The following is a 20988-nucleotide window of genomic DNA, read 5'->3' as shown; positions in this document are numbered from 1 at the left end:
AGGGTGGCTACATGCGCCGAATACAACAGGTGTAGACCTTACAGTGAAATGCTTACTTACAAGCTCTAACCAATAGTGCAAAAAAATGTATTAGGTAACAATAGGTAAGTAAAGAAATAAAAACAACAGTAAAAAGACAGTGAAAAATACAGTAGCGAGGCTATATAGAGTAGCGAGGCTATAAAAGTAGCGAGGCTACATACAGACACCGGTTAGTCGGGCTGACTGAGGTAGTATGTACATGTAGATATGGTTAAAGTGACTATGCATATATGATGAACAGAGAGTAGCAGTAGCGTAAAGGAGGGGTTGGCGGGACACAATTCAGATAGCCCGGTTAGCCAATGTGAGGGAGCACTGGTTGGTCGGGCCAATTGAGGTAGTATGTACATCAATGTATACTTAAAGTGACTATGCATATGTGATAAACTGAGAGTAGCAGCAGCGTAAAAGAGGGGCTGGGGGGGCACACAGTGCAAATAGTCTGGGTAGCCATTTGATTACCTGTTCAGGAGTCTTATGGCTTGGGGGTCAAAGCTGTTTAGAAGCCTCTTGGACCTAGACTTGGCATTCTGGTACCGCTTCCCATGCGGTAGCAGAGAGAACAGTCTATGACTAGCGTGGCTGGAGTCTTTGACAATTTTTAGGGCCTTCCTCTGACACCACCTGGAATAGATTTCCTGGATGGCAGGAAGCTTGGCCCCGGTGATGTACTGGGCCTACCCTCTGTAGTGCCTTGCAGTAGGAGGCCGAGCAGTTGCCATACCAGGTAGTGATGCAACCCGTCAGGAGGCTCTTGATGGTGCAGTTGTAAAACCTTTTGAGGATCTGAGGACCCATGTCAAGTCTCCTGCTCAGTCCTCCCTTTCCTGTAGTCCACAATCATCTCCTTTGTCTTGATCACGTTGAGGGAGAGGTTGTTGTCCTTGCACCACATGGTCAGGTCTCTGGCCTGCTCCCTATAGGCTGTCTCATCGGTGTTGGTGATCAGGCCTACCGCTGTTAATTCATCAGCAAACTTAATGATGGTGTTGGAGTCGTGCCTGGCCGTGCAGTCATGAGTGAACAGGGGGTACAGGAGGGGACTGAGCACGCACCCCTGAGAGGCCCCCGTGTTGAGGATCAGCGTGGTGGATGTGTTGTTCCCTACCCTTACCACATGGGGGAGGCCCGTCAGGAAGTCCAGGATCCAGTTGCAGAGGGAGTTGTTAAGTCCCAGGGTTCTTAGTTTAGTGATGAGCTTTGAGGGCACTATGGTGTTGAACGCTGAGCTGTAGTCAATGAATAGCATTCTCACATAGGTGTTCCTTTAGTCCAGGTGGGAAAGGGCAGTGTGGAGTGCAATAGAGATTGCATCATCTGTGGATCTGTTGGTGCGGTATGCAAATTAGATTGGGTATAGGGTTTCTGGGATAATGGTGTTGATGTGAGCCATAAGTGCTGTTACTGTTCAGTGGAAACATCTTGGAGCAACAACGGCTTAGCCACGAAGTGGAAGGCCACACAAGGGACCGCCGTGTGCTGAAGCACGTAAAAATAATTTGTCCTCGGTTGCAACACTCACTACCGAGTTCCAAACTGCCTCTGGAAGCAACGTCAGCACGAGAACTGTTCGTCGGGAGCTTCATGAAATGGGTTTCCATAGACGAGCAGCAGCACACAAGCCTAAGATCACCATGAGCAATGCCAAGTGTCGGCTGGAGTGGCATAAAGCTTGCCGTCATTGGACTCTGGAGCAGTGGAACCACGTTCTCTAAAGTGACGAATCACGCTTCACCATCTGGCAGTCCGACTGACTAATCTGGATTTGGCGGATGAGAGGAGAACGGTACCTGCCGAATGCATAGTCCCGAATGCATAGTGCCAACTGTAAAGTTTGGTGGAGGAGGAATAAAGTTCTGGGGCCCCTTGGTTCCAGTGAAGGGAAATCTTAACGCTAAAGCATACAATTACATTCTAGACGATTTTGTGCCTCCAACTTTGTGGCAACAGTTTGGAGAAGGCCCTTTCCTGTTTCAGCGTGACAATTCTCCCATGCACAAAGCGAGGTCCATACAGAAATGGTTTGTCGAGATTGGTGTGGAAGATCTTGACTGGCCTGCACAGAGCCCTGACCTCAACCCCGTCAAACACCTTTGGAATGAATTGGAATGCCGACTGCGAGCCAGGCCTTATCGCCCAACATCACTGCCTGACCTCACTAATGCTCTTGTGACTGAATGGAAGCAAGTCCCCGCAGCAATATTCCAACATCTAGTGGAAAGCCTCCCCAGAAGAGTGGAGGATGTTATAATTTTGGTAGTGTATATTTGTGCGAAGATTGTCTATTATAGTGACAAGATAGTCAAGCTACCGCTCTAACAATGGAAATACATGTCCTCAAAGATGGATGGCAGGAGAGATCAGGTGGGACCATTCTAGCCAATGAGAGGGCAGATACAGGTGTGAACATGACATAGAGATACAGGACTAAACTTTATCTGTGTCATTATAGTGTCTGTGTCAGAATGGGCAGCCCCATTGATGCTATCTCAGTTTTAAAGCAGTCAATTTTCTTCTTCATTGGCTGATTGCTCCCAACCCATAGAAATCCACACCCAATTGAGTACTTTGAAATGGTGGAAAACCATAATGGCAATGTCAAGGCTAACACGGGTTATACCCGTATTGTATTCGGCGCACGTGACAAATAAACTTTGATTTGTCCTCTATTTATCTCTATGAAAACAGGCACAACTTAGTTGTTTTTCAAAGTTGCCGAAATGCCACGTGCGTCCACTTTTATCAGTGCAGTCGTAACAACTTAACCATCACGAAACTTCTATTCGATCAATAAAGCCTCACGCAGCAAATTAGCAATATATATTTTTAGTTGACATTCAAAAACATCTCACTTCTTTGGCTTTTTTTCTCGGACAGATTTTGGGAGGAGTAAAACCTCTCGCTTGGCCTCTTCCTCTCTGCTATTTGCCCGCATTGAACAAGAAGGACCCCAAGGCCCAATAAATGCCAGGATTTTTCCTGCCTGATTTCATAATAATGTCGGGAAATGGATTACAAGTGAACGGGACTCAATGCAACTATTATACTTGACCTTCATATTGAATGTTGTAGTGGTGACGTTCCCGAAATATCTGGAATTGTAATGTCTTAAAATGTATATCATTTTCATCAGGCTTTCGTTATACACCTTTCTTGTTTAGTTAGCCACTTGGTGTATTTAAGTCACTTACTGGTCAGCTAAAAATAGTATTCTTTATCAGGTATTGTGTTTAACGATATCTAATCTGGGGGGCTATTTACTTTTTAAATGACGGTTAGGTTGCTAACAAGCCAGGCTCTTTTAACTCATTAATTTGCTAACTAAACAAGCGTCGACGAGTTTTGGTACTCGGTGTACCGTTTTCTCCTCCCCCGCCGCTATATTTTCACCCGAAACCCCCGGTATCTCAACAAAGCTTGTTTTGACTGTTTAGTTAGCAAGTTTGCAGGCTTTTACAACACAACGAAACCCTTGCAGAAGAGCCACATTAGCTAGTAGCCGCTCATTTGACCGGTGTTTGACGTGTGTCCTGTAGCTATCTTCCTAGCTAGCTAGCCAGCCAGGTGCTCAATCATATCACTCAATGGCTATAAATACACCACTCTTTGTCCCCCACTCAGCGCCCTACCAAAAGCGGTGAGTTTGCATATTGGATCCCTTACACCTTACGACTTTTCAGACAACCCATTGGGACTTTGTCGCTCTACATGGTCGCCACAGCCAAGTCAAGACTATCTGAAAAAGTTGGAGGCACTGTAGCAGTGCTGGAATGAGGCATCTCGCCCCGGCTGGATGTCTTCAAGTCGGGTTACCGAAGTAAACGCATTTATCTGTGGCTTTTTGGCCGAATATCAAGCGTCATCCATGGCCTGTCATCAGTAGCTTGTACCCGGAAGGGAAAACGTTAGCTATTTAACATTAACAATCGCTGTTAAAGGTCAACACCCTTTGTTTTGATTGTAAACTGTGCAAGAACTCCAAAACAAAAGTTAGGACTCTTCTATCACAGTGGAACATCATGTCGGAGGATAACAACGCAGACATATTCATCAAGGTAAGGGTGAATTTGAAGATAGAGCAACTGTTTGCATGCTGGATGTGCTGCTAATGTTTTTTATAATGCATTGAACTAAGTGTCACTTGACTGAAGTGTCCGATTGTATTTCATAGACAAGTCAGTTGCTTAGATTTTAGAGTAAATATTTTGTTCCTCTTTGTACATTACTGTAGTATTTTAGCAGTGTTGGAGTAGTGAAGTACGTATACTTCAACTACACTGAACAAAAATGTAAAGGTGACATGTCAAGTGTTGGTTTCATGAACAGCAATAAAAGATCTCAAATGTTCCATATGCACAAAAATATTATTTCTCAAATTTGGTAAACAAATTTGTTTACACCCCTGTTAGTGAGCATTTCTCCTTTGCCAAGATAATCCATCCACCTGATGGGTGTGGCATATCAAGAAGCTGATTAAACAGCATGATCATTACACAGGTGCACCCTGTGCTGGGGACAATAAAAGGCCACAGTTTTGTCACACAAAACAATGCAACAGATGTCTTGAGGGAGTGTGCAATTGGTATGCTAACTGCAGGAATGTCCACCAGAGCTGTTGCCAGATAATTAAATATAAATTTCTCTACCATAAGCCACCTCCAATGTCATTTTAGAGAATTTGGCAGTATGTCCAAACAGCCTCACAACTGCAGACCACGTGTATGGCGTCGAGTGATTGACTGATGTCAACGTTGTGAACAGTGTCCCATGGTGGGGTTATGGTATGGTCAAACAAGCTACGAACACAAATGCATTTTATCGATGGACATTTCAATGCACAAAAATACCATGATGAGATCCTGAGGGCCATTTTTGTAAGGTATCTGTGACCAACAGATGCATACCTCTATTCCCAGCCACGTGAAATCCATTAGGGCCTAATACATTTATTTAAATTGACTGATTTCCTCATGAACTGTAACTCAGTAAAATCAATGGAATTGTGTTTTTATATTTTTTCTTCAGTATAGTAATTAAATGACATTTTGCAGTTTGGCAGCAGTTTAACTAACTAAATTCAAATCTTGGAAGTGTTTTCAATAGTCAATTACTTTTTTGCCCTGTAGCTAGCGGTATAGCTAATTACTGGATCTACACTACTACAAAAAAAATACGGGTGAAGTAGGCAAGAATTTACTTTCCCTTCATCAGACCTGACTAATTATCACTTGAAATTGTTTGTTTTAATATGAGAAATTACATTCTGTTAACATCAGACTACAGTGACCTGTCTTGCAATTTGTATTGTATGACCTCTCAGATTTTAAATACTACTTTTCACGAAGTAGTTTGAAAAAGTAGTTCACTACAGCCAAAATAGCTTTAGTTAAGTAAACTACCTTTTTCTTAAGGATTCATTTAATGATACTAAACTTCTTCCAGTGTAAAGTAATTGGCAGCATGGTAAACTATTTTCAGAGTAGCTTCCCTAACACTGTATTTTAGGAGCAATGTCTCATGTGTAACATGCTGTCACATATCACCTAATTTAAAATGGAAAACAGTAATCTTATGTCTTGTAAGAGCGAAGAAAGAATTCACTTTCCATGTGTATTAGTTACATGAAACCAGCCTAATTTTTGTTTTCCCCACAACACAATTTAGTGCCCCAAGTAGTCTGAACTCTGCTGGATGTTGTTTATAGAGCCCCACAGTGGTGGTGTCATAATACCCATAAAACCTAGTGGTCAAACAGGGAAATGGTTCCAAAAAAAATTCCGCCAATCGTTTTTCCCATAGGGGATTTTAGAAACACTTAAAATAAGGGCTGTGTTTTGTGTTTATAAAATCGCCTATGGGGAACAATGAATGGTGGGAAAAGTATTGGAACCATTTCCCTGTTTAACCACTAGGTTTTATGGTTATTATGACAAAAACTGTGCCACTATATGTAGGTTTCTGTTTAAACGTATAATTTGTTAAATAACCCTCTAGCTCTCATCACCATGAATATGCAATTGCATGACCCATCTATCAATGTGTTATTATTTTTTTCTTCATTTGCTACATATCAGAACAACCTTTTTTACTTTTTACTTTGATGTCCTTTTTCTGGAATAGATGAATGAGTGTGACATTCAACCTCTGAAATGTGTCATGGTCAGAATCCGGTGTAACGATCAAGCACCCTCAAGCGAGTAGGGTATTAAATACTTTAATTAGCTTAGTAGATGCTTTTAGCAGGAAACACTCCTATGTATTAAGGATATATACCTCCTTGTGAACCCTCTCTCCTCTCTCCAGGTCTGTCTTAAATGTCATCCAGCCAGTCTGTCTGGAACCATAATCATCCCCAGACAACCCCTCAGATGCCTGGCCTAGTCGCCCCTGCTCTTGGCTGCTACTCTTAGTGTGTCAGTGGGCATCCATATCAACCATAAAATGTGTTCCAAGTGGCCGGTCAGAATGTGCTAAGGATGGGAGGAGGCACAGAGGGGAGAGGGTCGGTTTCCATTTGAACAGCCACAAAATCAAAATGGGCTATATCGTAAAAATTCTTGAAAACAAACATTTGGTCTTTAAGGTTAGCAGTGTGATTCAAGGTTTGGTTAAAAATCTGATTTTAAGAGTATAGAAATACTACAAATGTTTACTAGTGACAACGAGAGGTGCTGGCTGTTTGGAATAGCCTAGCGCAGAGAATTGGAACACAGCCTGGGTCAAAAAGCCCCAAGGGCCAGATTGGCCCACTAGACTGAACAGGAAAAGGAAAGGTTTTAAGTGACACTTATGGAGTTTACCTTAAGCATTTTGGCTTTTTTGTTAACAACTCTTCCTTGCTACTTGCCAAATACACCCTTGCTAGTCCTAGGATATAAAGAGTTGGACCAGAGCCCAGTGGTACTGGATAGGGGTCATCTCTGGTCCAAGAAAAGCCTCTGAGTAATTGGTATGCATTACGATTATGGCCAACGAGTGTATACACAACAGGACCTTGACCTAGAAATATTGTAAAATTCCTCTCTTTTAACTGTGAACAGGGTTGCTGATGCCTACACATGTTTTCTGTGTGAAATGTTCCCAGATGCAGGACTGATCAAATCAAACTTTATTTGCTACATGCGCCACCTACAACAAGTGTAGACGTCACTGTGAAATGCTTACTTACAAGCCCTTAACCAACAGTACAGTTCAAGAAGAAAATATTTACCAAGTAGGCTAAAATAAAAAGTAACACAATAAGAATATCAATAACGAGGCTATATACAGGGGGCACTGGTACCGAGTCAGCCGCTGGGCCAGACGGATTACCAGGACGTGTACTCAAAGCATGCCCGGACCAACTGGCAAGTGTCTACACTGACATTTTCAACCTCTCCCTGACGGACTCTAATACCTACATGTTTCATACAGACCACCATAGTCCCTGTGCCCAAGGAAGCGAAGGTAACCTACCTAAATGATTACCGCCCCGTGGCACTCACGTCGGTAGCCATGAAGTGCTTTGAAAGGCTGGTCATGGCTCACATCAACAGCATCCTCCCAGACACCCTAGACCCACTCCAATTCACATACCGCCCCAACAGTTCCACAGATGACGCAATCTCAATCGCACTCCACACTGCTCTTTCCCACCTGGACAAAAGGAACACCTATGTGAGAATGTTGTTCGTTGACTACAGCTCAGCGTTCAACACCATAGTGCTAACGAAGCTCATCACTAAGCTAAGTACCCTGGGACTAAACACCTCCCTCTGCAACTGGATTCTGGACTTCCTGACGGGTCGCCCCCAGGTGGTAAGAGTAGGCAACAACACGTCTGCTGATCCTCAACACTGGGGCCCCTCAGGGCTGTGTACTTAGTCCCCTCCTGTATTCCCTGTTCACCCACGACTGCGTGGCCAAACACGACTCCAACACCATCATTAAGTTTGCTGATGACACAACAGTGATCACCGACAACGATGAGACGGCATATAGGGAGGAGGTCAGAGAACTGGCAGTGTGTTTCCAGGACAACCTCTCCCAAAGTGTGAGCAAGACAAAGGAGCTGATCGTGGACTACAGGAAATGGTGGGCTGAATAGGTCCCCATTAACATCGATGGGGCTGGAGTGGAGCGGGTCGAGTGTTTCAAGTTCCTTGGTGTCCACATCACCAATGAAATATCATGGTCCAAACATACCAAGACAGTCGTTAAGAGGGCACGACAACACATTTTCCCCTTCAGGAGACTGAAAAGATTTGGCATGGGTCCTCAGATCCTCATAAAGTTCTACAGCTGCACCATCGAGAGCATCTTGACCGGTTGCATCACCTGCAACCGCTCGGCATCTGCCTGCAAGGTGCTACAGAGGGTGGTGTGTACGGCCCAGTACATCACTGGGCCAAGCTTCCTGCCATCCAGGACCTATATAATAGGCGGTGTCAGAGGAAAGCCCATTAAAATTGTCAGATTCCAGCCACCCAAGTCAGACTGTTTTCTCTGCTACTGCACGGCAAGCGGTACCGGAGCGCCAAGTCTAGGACCAAAAGGCTCCTCAACAGATTCTACCCCCAAGCCTTTAGACCTCTGTAATTCATAAAAATCGCCACCAGACAATTTACATTGACCCCGCCCCCCTCCCTTTTGTACACTGCTGCTACTCGCTGTTTGTTACCTATGCATAGTCACTTTGCCCCCACCTACATGTACAGAGTACCTCAACTAGCCTGTACCCCCGCACACTGACTGATTGGAGGCCTTGAAAGTAAAAAATACATATTTCTACTTATAGCTATTTATCGTTTAAAGGTACATGTAATTGACCCAGATGCATTCTTGATTTTTCCCTCTCTTAGGAAACCTCCATCTTGGAGGAGTACAACATCAATTGGACACAGAAGCTTGGGGCTGGGATCAGTGGACCTGTTAGGTGAGTGTTGTTCTCTCATAGTTTGCCCTATTGAAGGGTTCCCTTTGCCATAGCCAACTCATTTGTGCAATGTAGGAGATGCATAAATATGGTTGCATAAACCCAGATGAGGTTCAACAGTTGTCCTCCAGAAGAGTCCAGTGCTCTTAGACTGGATTGTAGATGGTGGTGTCACCTACACTTGTTAAAGGTAGTATTACTCAGTGTGTTTACAGTGGCGCCTACCCTGGCAGCACCAGCACCCTCTCACCCCATTGACCCGTTCGGTGTTGCAATGTGTCATCTCTGGACGGGGCATTAGTGTCAATGTGTTTGGGATTCACCTCGTCAGCTGTGGAGGGAAGTTCCTCCAACATTCTCATGTTTAGGGAATTGGACTTGCGTTGAATTGCCTTCACCTCAAAGGCTGTCTTACACTTTCCTAATTCATCTTTGGCCAGGCTACTCGCTTCAGAGGGGTATATTACGACGCCAGCTAGATCTTTTCAGGATTTTCTAAAGCTAGCCAGCTTCAGTTTGCTTTAAATTTCACCTCCGGCTTCATCCATGTTACGGATGTGTGCATTTATCATGCACCCGCTGTTAACTCAAGCCAGCTTGTAACTGCGTGTTTGTGTCGAGCGTGGGTAGCTGAACGCCAAACTCTTCATTGAGACCATGCTGAAACGGCAATCCATGGACGAGTCAGTGCCATATTTTTATTTTTTTGTTGCTGAAAATTAAAGATTATCCTGCAAATTCAATGGGGAATGGGCTACTAGAAGTGCTGTCATTCTTTTATGAATCAATTTGTTAATCTAGTCTTTGGTGTGCTAATCAATGCACAGGCCCCCTTTCCCCACTCCTATGGCTAAAATAATCGTATTAAGACAAAAGTAAAGTTTTACCACGTGTGATGTTTCAAGTGCATCCTGTTATTACTTAATGTGTAGTGTGACGTATTGGGCTGGGAATGTCACGATATCGCCATACTTATTGCGATTCTCGTGATTTAAAATGCATTGCGATTTGATGTTCCAAACTTATTACTCCACCATACTATAGGTCTGCTGCAGAGGGACGAGAGCCATGAGAAGAAGTTTTGATCAGTCATGGAAATAAAAGTGCTGAAAACAAATTGGCTCTCTCTTTAAAAAGAATATGGAGAACAAGCAATGAAGGGAAAATACTGGAGATTTGGTGCATGTACAGCCTACTAGCGATATCACTTAGAAATGTCCTTGTTTTTGAAAGAGAATCTAATTATTTATTTTTTTGTCCATTAATTTGACCAGAAATACAGTGTAGACATTGTTAATGTTGTAAATGACTATTGAACTTGAGGTATCTGTCTCAAACTAGACACTAATGTACTTGTCCTCTTGCTCAGTTGTGCACCGGGGCCTCTCACACTTTCTATTCTGGTTAGACAGTTTGCGCTGTTCTGTGAAAGGAGTAGTACACAGCGTTGTACGAGATCTTCAGTTTCTTAGATATTTCTTGCATGGAATAGCCTTCATTTCTCAGAACAAGGATAGACTGACGAGTTTCAGAAGAAAGTTCTTTGTTTCTTGCCATTTTGAGCCTGTAATCGAACCCACAAATGCTTATTCTCCAGATACTCAACTAGGTTAAAGAAGGCCTGTTTTATTTCTAAGTGACCCCAAACTTTTGAATGGTAGTGTATTATACTATTTTTAACATTTTGATTTAATAAAACATTTAATCAGTCATCTTCCTAAGATATGGTCTGAAGAGTGAGGGGAATCTAATTTGATTGAGCAGTGAGTTGAGGACCAAACTTCATTCAGGATAAAGTGGAGCTAGCCTGCCCTGGAGTAAGTTAGAGCTGGTGGCGTTGCCATAGAAATTTACCTGGCTAAAAGGTGAGGCACCTTCGTGTCGACTGTTATCTTGAGTTGAACATGGAATTTACCGAAGTTAGCTCGCTAATTCTTCCTCCAGCTTCATAGTACACCCCTCAGTTCTTCCTGAGCGAGTCAATTGTTACCTAGGCCTTGTTTGATATGATTGGCCTTACCTTTGGAACAGCTGGTATGTGACTCAGACTCCAAAAGATTTCAAAGTACTGGGTTAGGGTTACTGTTTGTAATGGTCCAAGTCCTGGGTGGTTCACCTTTTGTCATGGTCTTAAGGCACACACACACACAGCGCACCTAATGTGGATCTAGTATTTGTCTGCTGATAATTCAGTGCGCTGTGTTTTAGGGACCACCTACTATAGACATATTACTTCCCACAATTTTCATGTGATTCTACATGTAAAATCGGTGTGCACTCTGTTCGCAAATTACTTTCAGAGGTGTTAATTACTCTCTGCCAGCAAACGCTATTGGTATGTCTGAGCCTTAAGTCCTCAGCGGCTCACCGTTCGTCATGGTCTACTGACACACAATGAACACAAGCTCTTGCGTGCCGCAAAACCTTAGTTATTTATTCAGAATGGAGACTCATTGCTTTCTGTTTCTAGCGATCTATAGCTAGATACTGTACGTATTACTAGCCTATGTCTTTGCTCTCTCCTTCCCATTTCTTGTTCCCGTTACCCTGTTCTCCTCCTTCTCCTCCTCATGCTCTTTCTGATGCATCAGGAATTTCACTCCCCCTGTTGAACTTTGGTCGAAGCAGAATGTTCCTCCAGGATAGGCTATGTTTTATTCTTAGTGTGATCTGAGTTTAGGAGCAGAGGTTATGGTTTGGATTGAATGTTTGTCCTCAGTGAGAGGCTGATACTGGTATTAAGCCCACTCTTATTTAACCTAATAACGGCGTGGACCACCATTAGCGCTAGACCTGGGAATTGCCAGGGACCTCACGATACGATATTATCACGGTAGTTTGGTGCCGATACGATATGTATCGCTGTTCTTTGTATTGTATAATTACACAGATTTTTGTGATTTGTTGTTCTGAACATATTGCTGCTGCAGAGGGACAAGGGAGAGCAATGAGAAAATAAGTTTTGATCGGTCATGGAAATAAAAGTGCTGAAAACAAATTGGCTCCCTGCTGGAGAACAAGCTATGGAGGAGAAATGCTGGATTTTAATACGATATTGTCAAAATGATACAATAGGTTTTCAATAATATCCTGACTCTATTTATACATTTTAATCAAATTTTTTTTTTTACATGTTTCATTCCCCTTCACTAATTAGCTCTAGGGCGGCAAATTATGTAATAGTGCATAAAAAAATTCAATAATTTGATTGATTTTTGCAATTTTTATTTAGATTAAACACTTTGGTGAACTGTTGGGATCATGGAAATTAAATGTGTATTCCAATTCATGATTAGTGGTGTTTGGCATGACAACTAATCAAGTTTATCAAATCAAGTTTATTTTATATAGCCCTTCGTACATCAGCTAATATCTCGAAGTGCTGTACAGAAACCCAGCCTAAAACCCCAAACAGCAAGCAATGCAGGTGTAGAAGCACGGTGGCTAGGAAAAACTCCCTAGAAACTCCCCAAAACCTAGGGAGGAACCAGGCTATGAGGGGTGGCCAGTCCTCTTCTGGCTGTGCCGGATGGAGATTATAACAGAACATGGCCAAGATGTTCATAAATGACCAGCATGGTCAAATAATAATCAGGAGTAAATGTCAGTTGGCTTTTCATAGCCGATCATTAAGAGTATCTCTACCGCTCCTGCGGTCTCTAGAGAGTTGAAAACAGCAGGTCTGGGACAGGTAGCACGTCTGGTGGACAGGTCAGGGTTCCATAGCCGCAGGCAGAACAGTTGAAACTGGAACAGCAGCAAGGCCAGGTGGACTGGGGACAGCAAGGAGTCGTCATGCCCGGTAGTCCTGACGCATGGTCCTAGGGCTCAGGTCCTCCGAGAGAGAAAGAAGGAGAGAATTAGAGAGAGCATACTTAAATTCACACAGGACACCAGATAAGACAGGAGAAGTACTCCAGATATAACCAACTGACCCTAGCCCCCCGACACATAAACTACTGCAGCATAAATACTGGAGGCTGAGACAGGAGGGGTCAGGAGACACTGTGGCCCCATCCGATGATACCCCCGGACAGGGCCAAACAGGAAGGATATAACCCCACCCACTTTGCCAAAGCACAGCCCCCGCACCACTAGAGGGATAACTTCAACCACCAACTTACAATCCTGAGACAAGGCCGAGTATATCCCACAAAGATCTCCACCACAGCACAAACCAAGGGGGGGCGCCAACCCAGACAGGAAGATCACGTCAGTAACTCAACCCACTCAAGTGACGCACCCCTCCTAGGGATGGCATGGAAGAGCACCAGTAAGCCAGTGACTCAGCCCCTGTAATAGGGTTAGAGGCAGAGAATCCCAGTGGAGAGAGGGGAACCGGCCAGGCAGAGACAGCAAGGGTGGTTCGTTGCTCCAGAGCCTTTCCATTCACCTTCACACTCCTGGGCCAGACTACACTCAATCATATGACCTACTGAAGAGATAAGACTTAAAGGTTGAGACCGAGTCTGCGTCTCTCACATGGGTAGGCAGACCATTCCATAAAAATGGAGATCTATAGGAGAAAGCCCTGCCTCCAGCTGTTTGCTTAGAAATTCTAGGGACAATTAGGAGGCCTGCGTCTTGTGATCGTACCGTACGTGTAGGTATGTACGGCAGGACCAACTCGGAAAGATAGGTAGGAACAAGCCCATGTAACGCTTTATAGGTTAACAGTAAAACCTTGAAATCAGCCCTTGCCTTAACAGGAAGCCAGTGTAGGGAAGCTAGCACTGGAGTAATATGATCACATTTTTTGGTTCTAGTCAGGATTCTAGCAGCCGTATTTAGCACTAACTGAAGTTTATTTAGTGCTTTTTCCGGGTAGCCGGAAAGTAGAGCATTGCAGTAGTCTAACCTAGAAGTAACAAATGCATGGATTAATTTTTCTGCATCATTTTTGGACAGAACATTTCTGATTTTTGCAATGTTACATAGATGGAAAAAAGCTGTCCTTGAAACAGTCTTGATATGTTCGTCAAAAGAGAGATCAGGGTCCAGAGTAACGCCGAGGTCCTTCACAGTTTTATTTGAGACGACTTTACAACCATCAAGATTAATTGTCAGATATAACAGAAGATCTCTCAAACTCTAATGAAAAGGCCAGGTACAGTAAAAGTTGTGACATGGTAGGAACCAAAGTGTTTCTCGGGACCATTCTTACATTTTCAATGTTGTAATATTTTTGCCGCCTCTTGCGATATTAAAATGAGCTAACTTGTGCAGCCCTAATTAGCTCTATGAAAAGCTGGCTCACTATTGTTGTCTGATTTCTTAATTACATTTTCTATCTTCCTCAATAGAGTTTGTGTTAAGAAGTCGACTCAGGAACGATTGGCCTTGAAGATCCTCATTGATCGTCCCAAGGCCAGAAATGAGGTTTGAACCATTGTTTTGGTTTTATGATTGTCTTTTGTTTGCGTCGTCCTTGTCTGTGTGTCATCTCCACTGTTATTATGTGTCTTCTGTTTGGTCTGTGTTGCGTCTGCTGTGTTGTCTAAAGTGCACTAATTTCAACCAGGGCCCGTAGCGCTCTGCTCAAATATAGTGCACTATATAGGGTTTCATTTGGGACATAAGATGCAGTCCAATATATTGGCACCCTTGCATGAAACACTGTTTCTTAAATAATATATATATTTTTTTAACTGTACAGGACCAGCATTTTTTATTAAAACAAAAATGACTATTTTTCACTTCAAAGTAAATGATGGCCTTGACCAAGTTATTTAAATTCTTGTTTACTGTGTAATTTCTCACCTGTGTTAAGTTGCAGGTGCCTACATGGTAAAAATAGCCATTCAACTAGATTTGAAAAGAAAAAACTGAACATTCTGCTCCCTTGCACTCAATTGTATAGTCACTCAGCCACTAAATGTCATCACCAGCCCACTACTTACTATCAGATAAAGAACCTCGGCAGAGTAGTGAACTACATGTGTTTCAGCTAGTAATTTAATACATTTCTTCTGTAGTTTGGTGGTAGTTGAACTAAATTCAAAACTTGTTAGTGGTTTCAGTAGTTCATAACTGTTTTTGTAGTGTTGTAGCTAACTACTGGAACTACGTACTACATTGTTTGCTAAAATACAATATGGGTGAAGTAGGCAAGACTGTTCCTGATTTTTCGGCATCAGACATGTCTTATTCTCACTTGAAAACTAGGCTTGGTCGATTATACCATATACCTTGGTATTTTTTGGGTAGGGGATACCCCTGCTGGGGTGTATGCTACTGCTTAGAACTATAAGTTAAGTATAGCTGTAAGAAATCTAAGATGTGTCAAATTATATTCAGCTCAGGGCTCCAGCTATGCGTTTGGTTTTCTAACTTTCTAGCTAGATGTTAAGATTCTTGGTCACAGCAGAGACATTCAGTCCTCTCCTGGATCAAGATCCCTGTTGCCAAAATAATATTGTGCGTCGTCATCCCCTCCAAAAATGTCATTGTTTAAATAAATAAAAAACGCGCCACTTGTGTGTACATTCGATAATACCGTATACTATATATGGTACAGAGACCGTATGAAAATCTGGATACCGCCCATCCCTACTTGAAACGTAGTGACTCCAGAGTGAGCTGTTCTTGCAATTTGTCGTCTGACATAACTAAAATCGGATATGGTAATTTTTCACGAAGTTGAAAAGATGTAGGGAACTACCTTTTCAAAGCAACTTTAGTTAAGTAAAATATGTTTCTTAAGGGTATCTTTAGTGTAGCTTCTTCCAGTGTGAACTAATTGGAAACTTGGTAAACTATATTTTCAGAGTAGCTTCCCCAACACTGCACCTCGGCTACCTGCAGTTGTCCAGCTGTGTGCGGTGCAGTTGAAACGAGCTGCCCCCACCACATCACAGCAGTGCAACGTGACCTTGTCAGCTCTGAAGGGCTACTTGGCCTATATGTTTCTGCAAGGAACGCTGAAAAATAAGTCTCTCTGTAGTTTTGCCGATGGTTATCTGCTCTGTTTGTGTGTATCAATCGTGAAAGACTGTCTGCCTCTGCCTAGCCAGACGTGGTCAGTGTCACCAGGCGTGTTTTAACTCTTTGTTCTGTCCGTGATGATTCAGGTGCGGCTTCACATGATGTGTGCCACACACCCCAACATCGTGCAGATTATGGAGGTGTATGCCAACAGTGTGCAGTTTCCTCACGAATCCACTCCAAGGTGAGGAGCAAGTCCACTGTACCAGCACATACAACACGTCATTGACGGGATCACCTAAAAACCTGTGAATGCCACTGTCATATTGCTACATACAGTATTAATGCTTGTGCACCTTGTTTACTTTTACTAAAGGGCTGTGATATCAGTTCTTGCCCACAACGGTTAACCCTTACTGAGTCTTGTATTAATCCTCGTTCGAGGCATAGACCAAATGGCACAGTTCTAAGCTATCTTGTACTGTATGTATACCATTTCAAGCCAACCCCAAGGCTATTTCATATAGAGGGTTAGCTACCGATCATAGCATTTCTGTGTTAGAGACTTCATCTGATCTGATATCCCACAGCTGTGTCCTTGGAATGATTCATGTGAATGTCAGACGCTTGATTTCAAATGTTTCTTATTATAATTCTGGCTTCTCTAACCAATGCAGAGATTTAGATAATTATTGAGACGTGGTTTTAAAAAGGTCTGCCAGTCTCCGTCTCTGAATGGATATGGTTTTAGATCTGACAGTCATGTCATGTGTTCCGTTAGCTCCGAGGGTATTGTCAGTAATAATATGTAGAGGTGCTGACCAGCGGCGAATAAACTACAAGCTATTAAAAACAAATTTGCACACTCGATACATAAACTCCCAGTAATTTATTGTTTTTATAGCTTGTAGCAATAATAATATGCCCATAGAATTGAATTCCACTGTCTGAAGAGCCCACTCAGTGCCATTGGCTCCAATGTAAATGTCACTGACATGTCTACCTCAGATCAGCCTCATAATAGCACTAAAAACAAATAAGCAACCCAGAAAAGGACAAAACATAGCCAATATTAACATATGTAGCCTGAGAAACATGGTTCATGAAATTGACAACTTAGTAACATCAGAAAACATTCATATTTTGGCCATCTCTGAATCACACTTAATTATGTGATGCAGTAGTAGCTATACATGGTTATAGCATGTATAGGAATGGAGATGTAGCTATATACACTATTTGACCAAAATCTTGTCAAACATATCATTGTTAAATGATGTGTGTTAATATGGTGTTGGTCTCCGCTTTGCTGCTATAACAGCCTCTACTCTTCTGGGAAGGCTTTCCACTAGATGTTGGGACATTTGCTGCTATAACAGCCTCTACTCTTCTGGGAAGGCTTTCCACTAGATGTTGGGACATTTGCTGCTATAACAGCCTCTACTCTTCTGGGAAGGCTTTCCACTAGATGTTGGGACATTTGCTGCTATAACAGCCTCTACTCTTCTGGGAAGGCTTTCCACTAGATGTTGGGACATTTGCTGCTATAACAGCCTCTACTCTTCTGGGAAGGCTTTCCACTAGATGTTGGGACATTTGCTGCTATAACAGCCTCTACTCTTCTGGGAAGGCTTTCCACTAGATGTTGGGACATTTGCTGCTATAACAGCCTCTACTCTTCTGGGAAGGCTTTCCACTAGATGTTGGGACATTTGCTGCTATAACAGCCTCTACTCTTCTGGGAAGGCTTTCCACTAGATGTTGGGACATTTGCTGCTATAACAGCCTCTACTCTTCTGGGAAGGCTTTCCACTAGATGTTGGGACATTTGCTGCTATAACAGCCTCTACTCTTCTGGGAAGGCTTTCCACTAGATGTTGGGACATTTGCTGCTATAACAGCCTCTACTCTTCTGGGAAGGCTTTCCACTAGATGTTGGGACATTTGCTGCTATAACAGCCTCTACTCTTCTGGGAAGGCTTTCCACTAGATGTTGGGACATTTGCTGCTATAACAGCCTCTACTCTTCTGGGAAGGCTTTCCACTAGATGTTGGGACATTTGCTGCTATAACAGCCTCTACTCTTCTGGGAAGGCTTTCCACTAGATGTTGGGACATTTGCTGCTATAACAGCCTCTACTCTTCTGGGAAGGCTTTCCACTAGATGTTGGGACATTTGCTGCTATAACAGCCTCTACTCTTCTGGGAAGGCTTTCCACTAGATGTTGGGACATTTGCTGCTATAACAGCCTCTACTCTTCTGGGAAGGCTTTCCACTAGATGTTGGGACATCTGCTGCTATAACAGCCTCTACTCTTCTGGGAAGGCTTTCCACTAGATGTTGGGACATTTGCTGCTATAACAGCCTCTACTCTTCTGGGAAGGCTTTCCACTAGATGTTGGGACATCTGCTGCTATAACAGCCTCTACTCTTCTGGGAAGGCTTTCCACTAGATGTTGGGACATTTGCTGCTATAACAGCCTCTACTCTTCTGGGAAGGCTTTCCACTAGATGTTGGGACATCTGCTGCTATAACAGCCTCTACTCTTCTGGGAAGGCTTTCCACTAGATGTTGGGACATTTGCTGCTATAACAGCCTCTACTCTTCTGGGAAGGCTTTCCACTAGATGTTGGGACATCTGCTGCTATAACAGCCTCTACTCTTCTGGGAAGGCTTTCCACTAGATGTTGGGACATCTGCTGCTATAACAGCCTCTACTCTTCTGGGAAGGCTTTCCACTAGATGTTGGGACATTTGCTGCGGGGTCTTGGTTCTTTTCAACCACAAGTATTATTTAGGTCAGGCAGTGATGTTGGGCGATTTAGGCTTGGCTCGCAGTCGGCATTCCAATTCATCCCATAGATGTTCGATGGGGTTGAGGTCAGGGCTCTGTGCAGCCCAGTCAAATTCTTCCACACCGATCTTGACAAACTACTTTTGTATGGACCTCGCTTTGTGCACTGTGGCATTGTCATGCAGAAACAGGAAAGGGCCTTCCCCAAATTGTTGCCACCCATTTGGAAGCACAGAATCATCTAGAATATAACTGTATGCTGTAGCATTCAGATTTCCCTTCACTGGAACTAAGGGGCCTGAACCATGAAAAACAGCCCCATTATTCCTCCTCTACCAAACTGTACAGTTGGCACTATGCATTGGGGCAGGTAGCGTACTCCTGGCATCTACCAAATCCAGATTAGTCAGTCGGACTGCCAGATGAAGTGCGATTCATCAATCCAGAGAACGGGTTTCCGCTGCTCCAATGGCGGGGAGCTTTACACCACTGCAGCCGGCACTTGGCATTGCTCATGGTGTTCTTAGGCTTGTGTGCGGCTGCTCGACCATGGAAACCCATTTCATGAAGCTCCCGACTAACCATTATTGTGCTTACGTTGCTTCCAGAGGCCGTTTGGAACTCTGTAGTGAGTGTCGCAACCGAGGACAGACATTTCTTTTTGCACGCTTCAGCACTCGGCGGTTCCCATCTGTGAGCTTGTGTGGCCTAACACTTCGTGGCTGAGCCGTTGTTGCTCCTAGACGTTTCCACTTCACAATAGCACCACTTATAGTTGACTGGGGCAGCTCTAGCAGGGCAGACATTTGATGAACTGACTTATTGGAAAGGTGGCATTCTATGACTTTCAAAAATTGAATTGCTGATGAGGCGATCATAAAGAACTACAAATGTTGATCTGGACGAGACTGCCGAATTGATGCAAAGGTAAGAATCTCTGGATTTACTATCTAATGTTAGGTAAGTGTAGTAATGAATAAATTGGCAAAATGTATTTTAAATTGACAATTCTGTGAACGGTCTTGCGCAAGTTTTAAATTTACACAATACCTGTTAGCAAAGGTGTCAGCTAGAGATGACGTGTAGGAGCTTGCAGGGATTTGTAGTTTTCCATGTTGTCTACTTTGATGGTAACTAGTATTTTCGAATCAGAGTAAATGGAGTGGACTATATTGATACATTTTTACACGGTTTTCAAAACGTCACTCCAGGGTAAGCCTACACACAACACAGGCCTTGTTTTAAGGGTTTCTAAAATCCCCTATGGGGAAAAATGATTGTAACCATTTCCCTGTTTGACCGCTAGGTTTTATGGGTATTATGACACCTCCACTGTGGGGCTCTATTCCTGTTAGGCTGAGAGATGATGTGGAAGAAATATGGCTACAGGGTCCTCTGCCTCACCTAAAGCCTAGTCTCATAGACTGAGTGCTAAAAGTCAGTATTTGGACATATAAAGAAAGCACTATTTAGCATTGTTAGGATACTAATCTCTTGATAGTGTCAACCATATTTTGAAGCAAAATATTAAGCCTAGTTTTTTTCGTTGATGAGTAAATCAACTTTAGATTTTAGTTTGATGTGGTTAGTCCTATGAACTAGGCTCGAGCCATTTATAAATTTGTGACATCCTTCTGAACCCAAGTGGCTACCATTGTGTTGTTTTCAAATTAAGGAGTTGGCCTTTAATTTGACAATTCAACTTGGTATTCAGTATCTGATACCACGTTAAATTGTCAAATTTCAATTTAAGCCTAGAAGACGGTGTGCCCTGGAGTGAGCCAAAACTCATTCCGTTGCCCAAGAATAGTAAAGCACCCTTAAATAGTTCAAACATCCAACGAATCCGCCTGTTGACGGTACTTAGCCAACTTTTGGAAGAAATGGTGTTTGACCAAATGCAACGTTATTTTACAGAAAACAAATTGTGTTATGTATATATATTTTTTTTATATCTTTGTTTCCTGTGTGGCCCCAGGATGGGGATCCTAATAAAATACTACAAACTAATGGAACAACCAAATTCAAGCTTCACCCCAGATTTGAGTTGATGACAAGTGTTTTCCCTCATTCATTCCTTGTCTACATCTCTTTTGGTCTTTCCCTCCGTATCAGAGAGAGGTTACTGATCGTCATGGAGATGATGGAGGGAGGTGAGCTGTTCCACAGGATCAGTCAGCACAAACACTTCACAGAGAAGATGGCCAGCCAGGTCACTAAACAGGTACACCTTCTGCCTGTCGTGAAAACACAAGGGTCCCATATTCCATACGGTACATAGTGAACTTGTTTCAACCAGAGCCCTGTAGGTG

General features: G+C 43.1%; 1 protein-coding gene across 2 annotated transcripts in view; it reads left to right on the top strand.

Moving 5' to 3' along the window:
- The first annotated feature begins 2997 nt into the window (after nt 1-2997).
- The window catches only part of LOC139577209 (MAP kinase-activated protein kinase 5), a 28816-nt gene continuing 10825 nt past the window's right edge, over nt 2998-20988 (top strand). Inside the window, exons 1-5 of one of the 2 annotated variants that reach the window (XM_071404145.1) lie at nt 2998-4097; nt 8883-8956; nt 14260-14335; nt 16027-16124; nt 20792-20900. In XM_071404145.1, the coding sequence (XP_071260246.1) occupies nt 4062-4097; nt 8883-8956; nt 14260-14335; nt 16027-16124; nt 20792-20900 (393 nt within the window). In that variant the 5' untranslated portion in view covers nt 2998-4061. The remainder of the gene's footprint in view (nt 4098-8882; nt 8957-14259; nt 14336-16026; nt 16125-20791; nt 20901-20988) is intronic. The other variant, XM_071404147.1, reaches the window with a different exon arrangement.

The sequence above is a fragment of the Salvelinus alpinus genome, chromosome 5 (genome assembly GCF_045679555.1).
Source record: "Salvelinus alpinus chromosome 5, SLU_Salpinus.1, whole genome shotgun sequence".
Taxonomy (NCBI): domain Eukaryota; kingdom Metazoa; phylum Chordata; class Actinopteri; order Salmoniformes; family Salmonidae; genus Salvelinus; species Salvelinus alpinus.
This window is presented reverse-complemented; position numbering and strand designations above follow the sequence as displayed.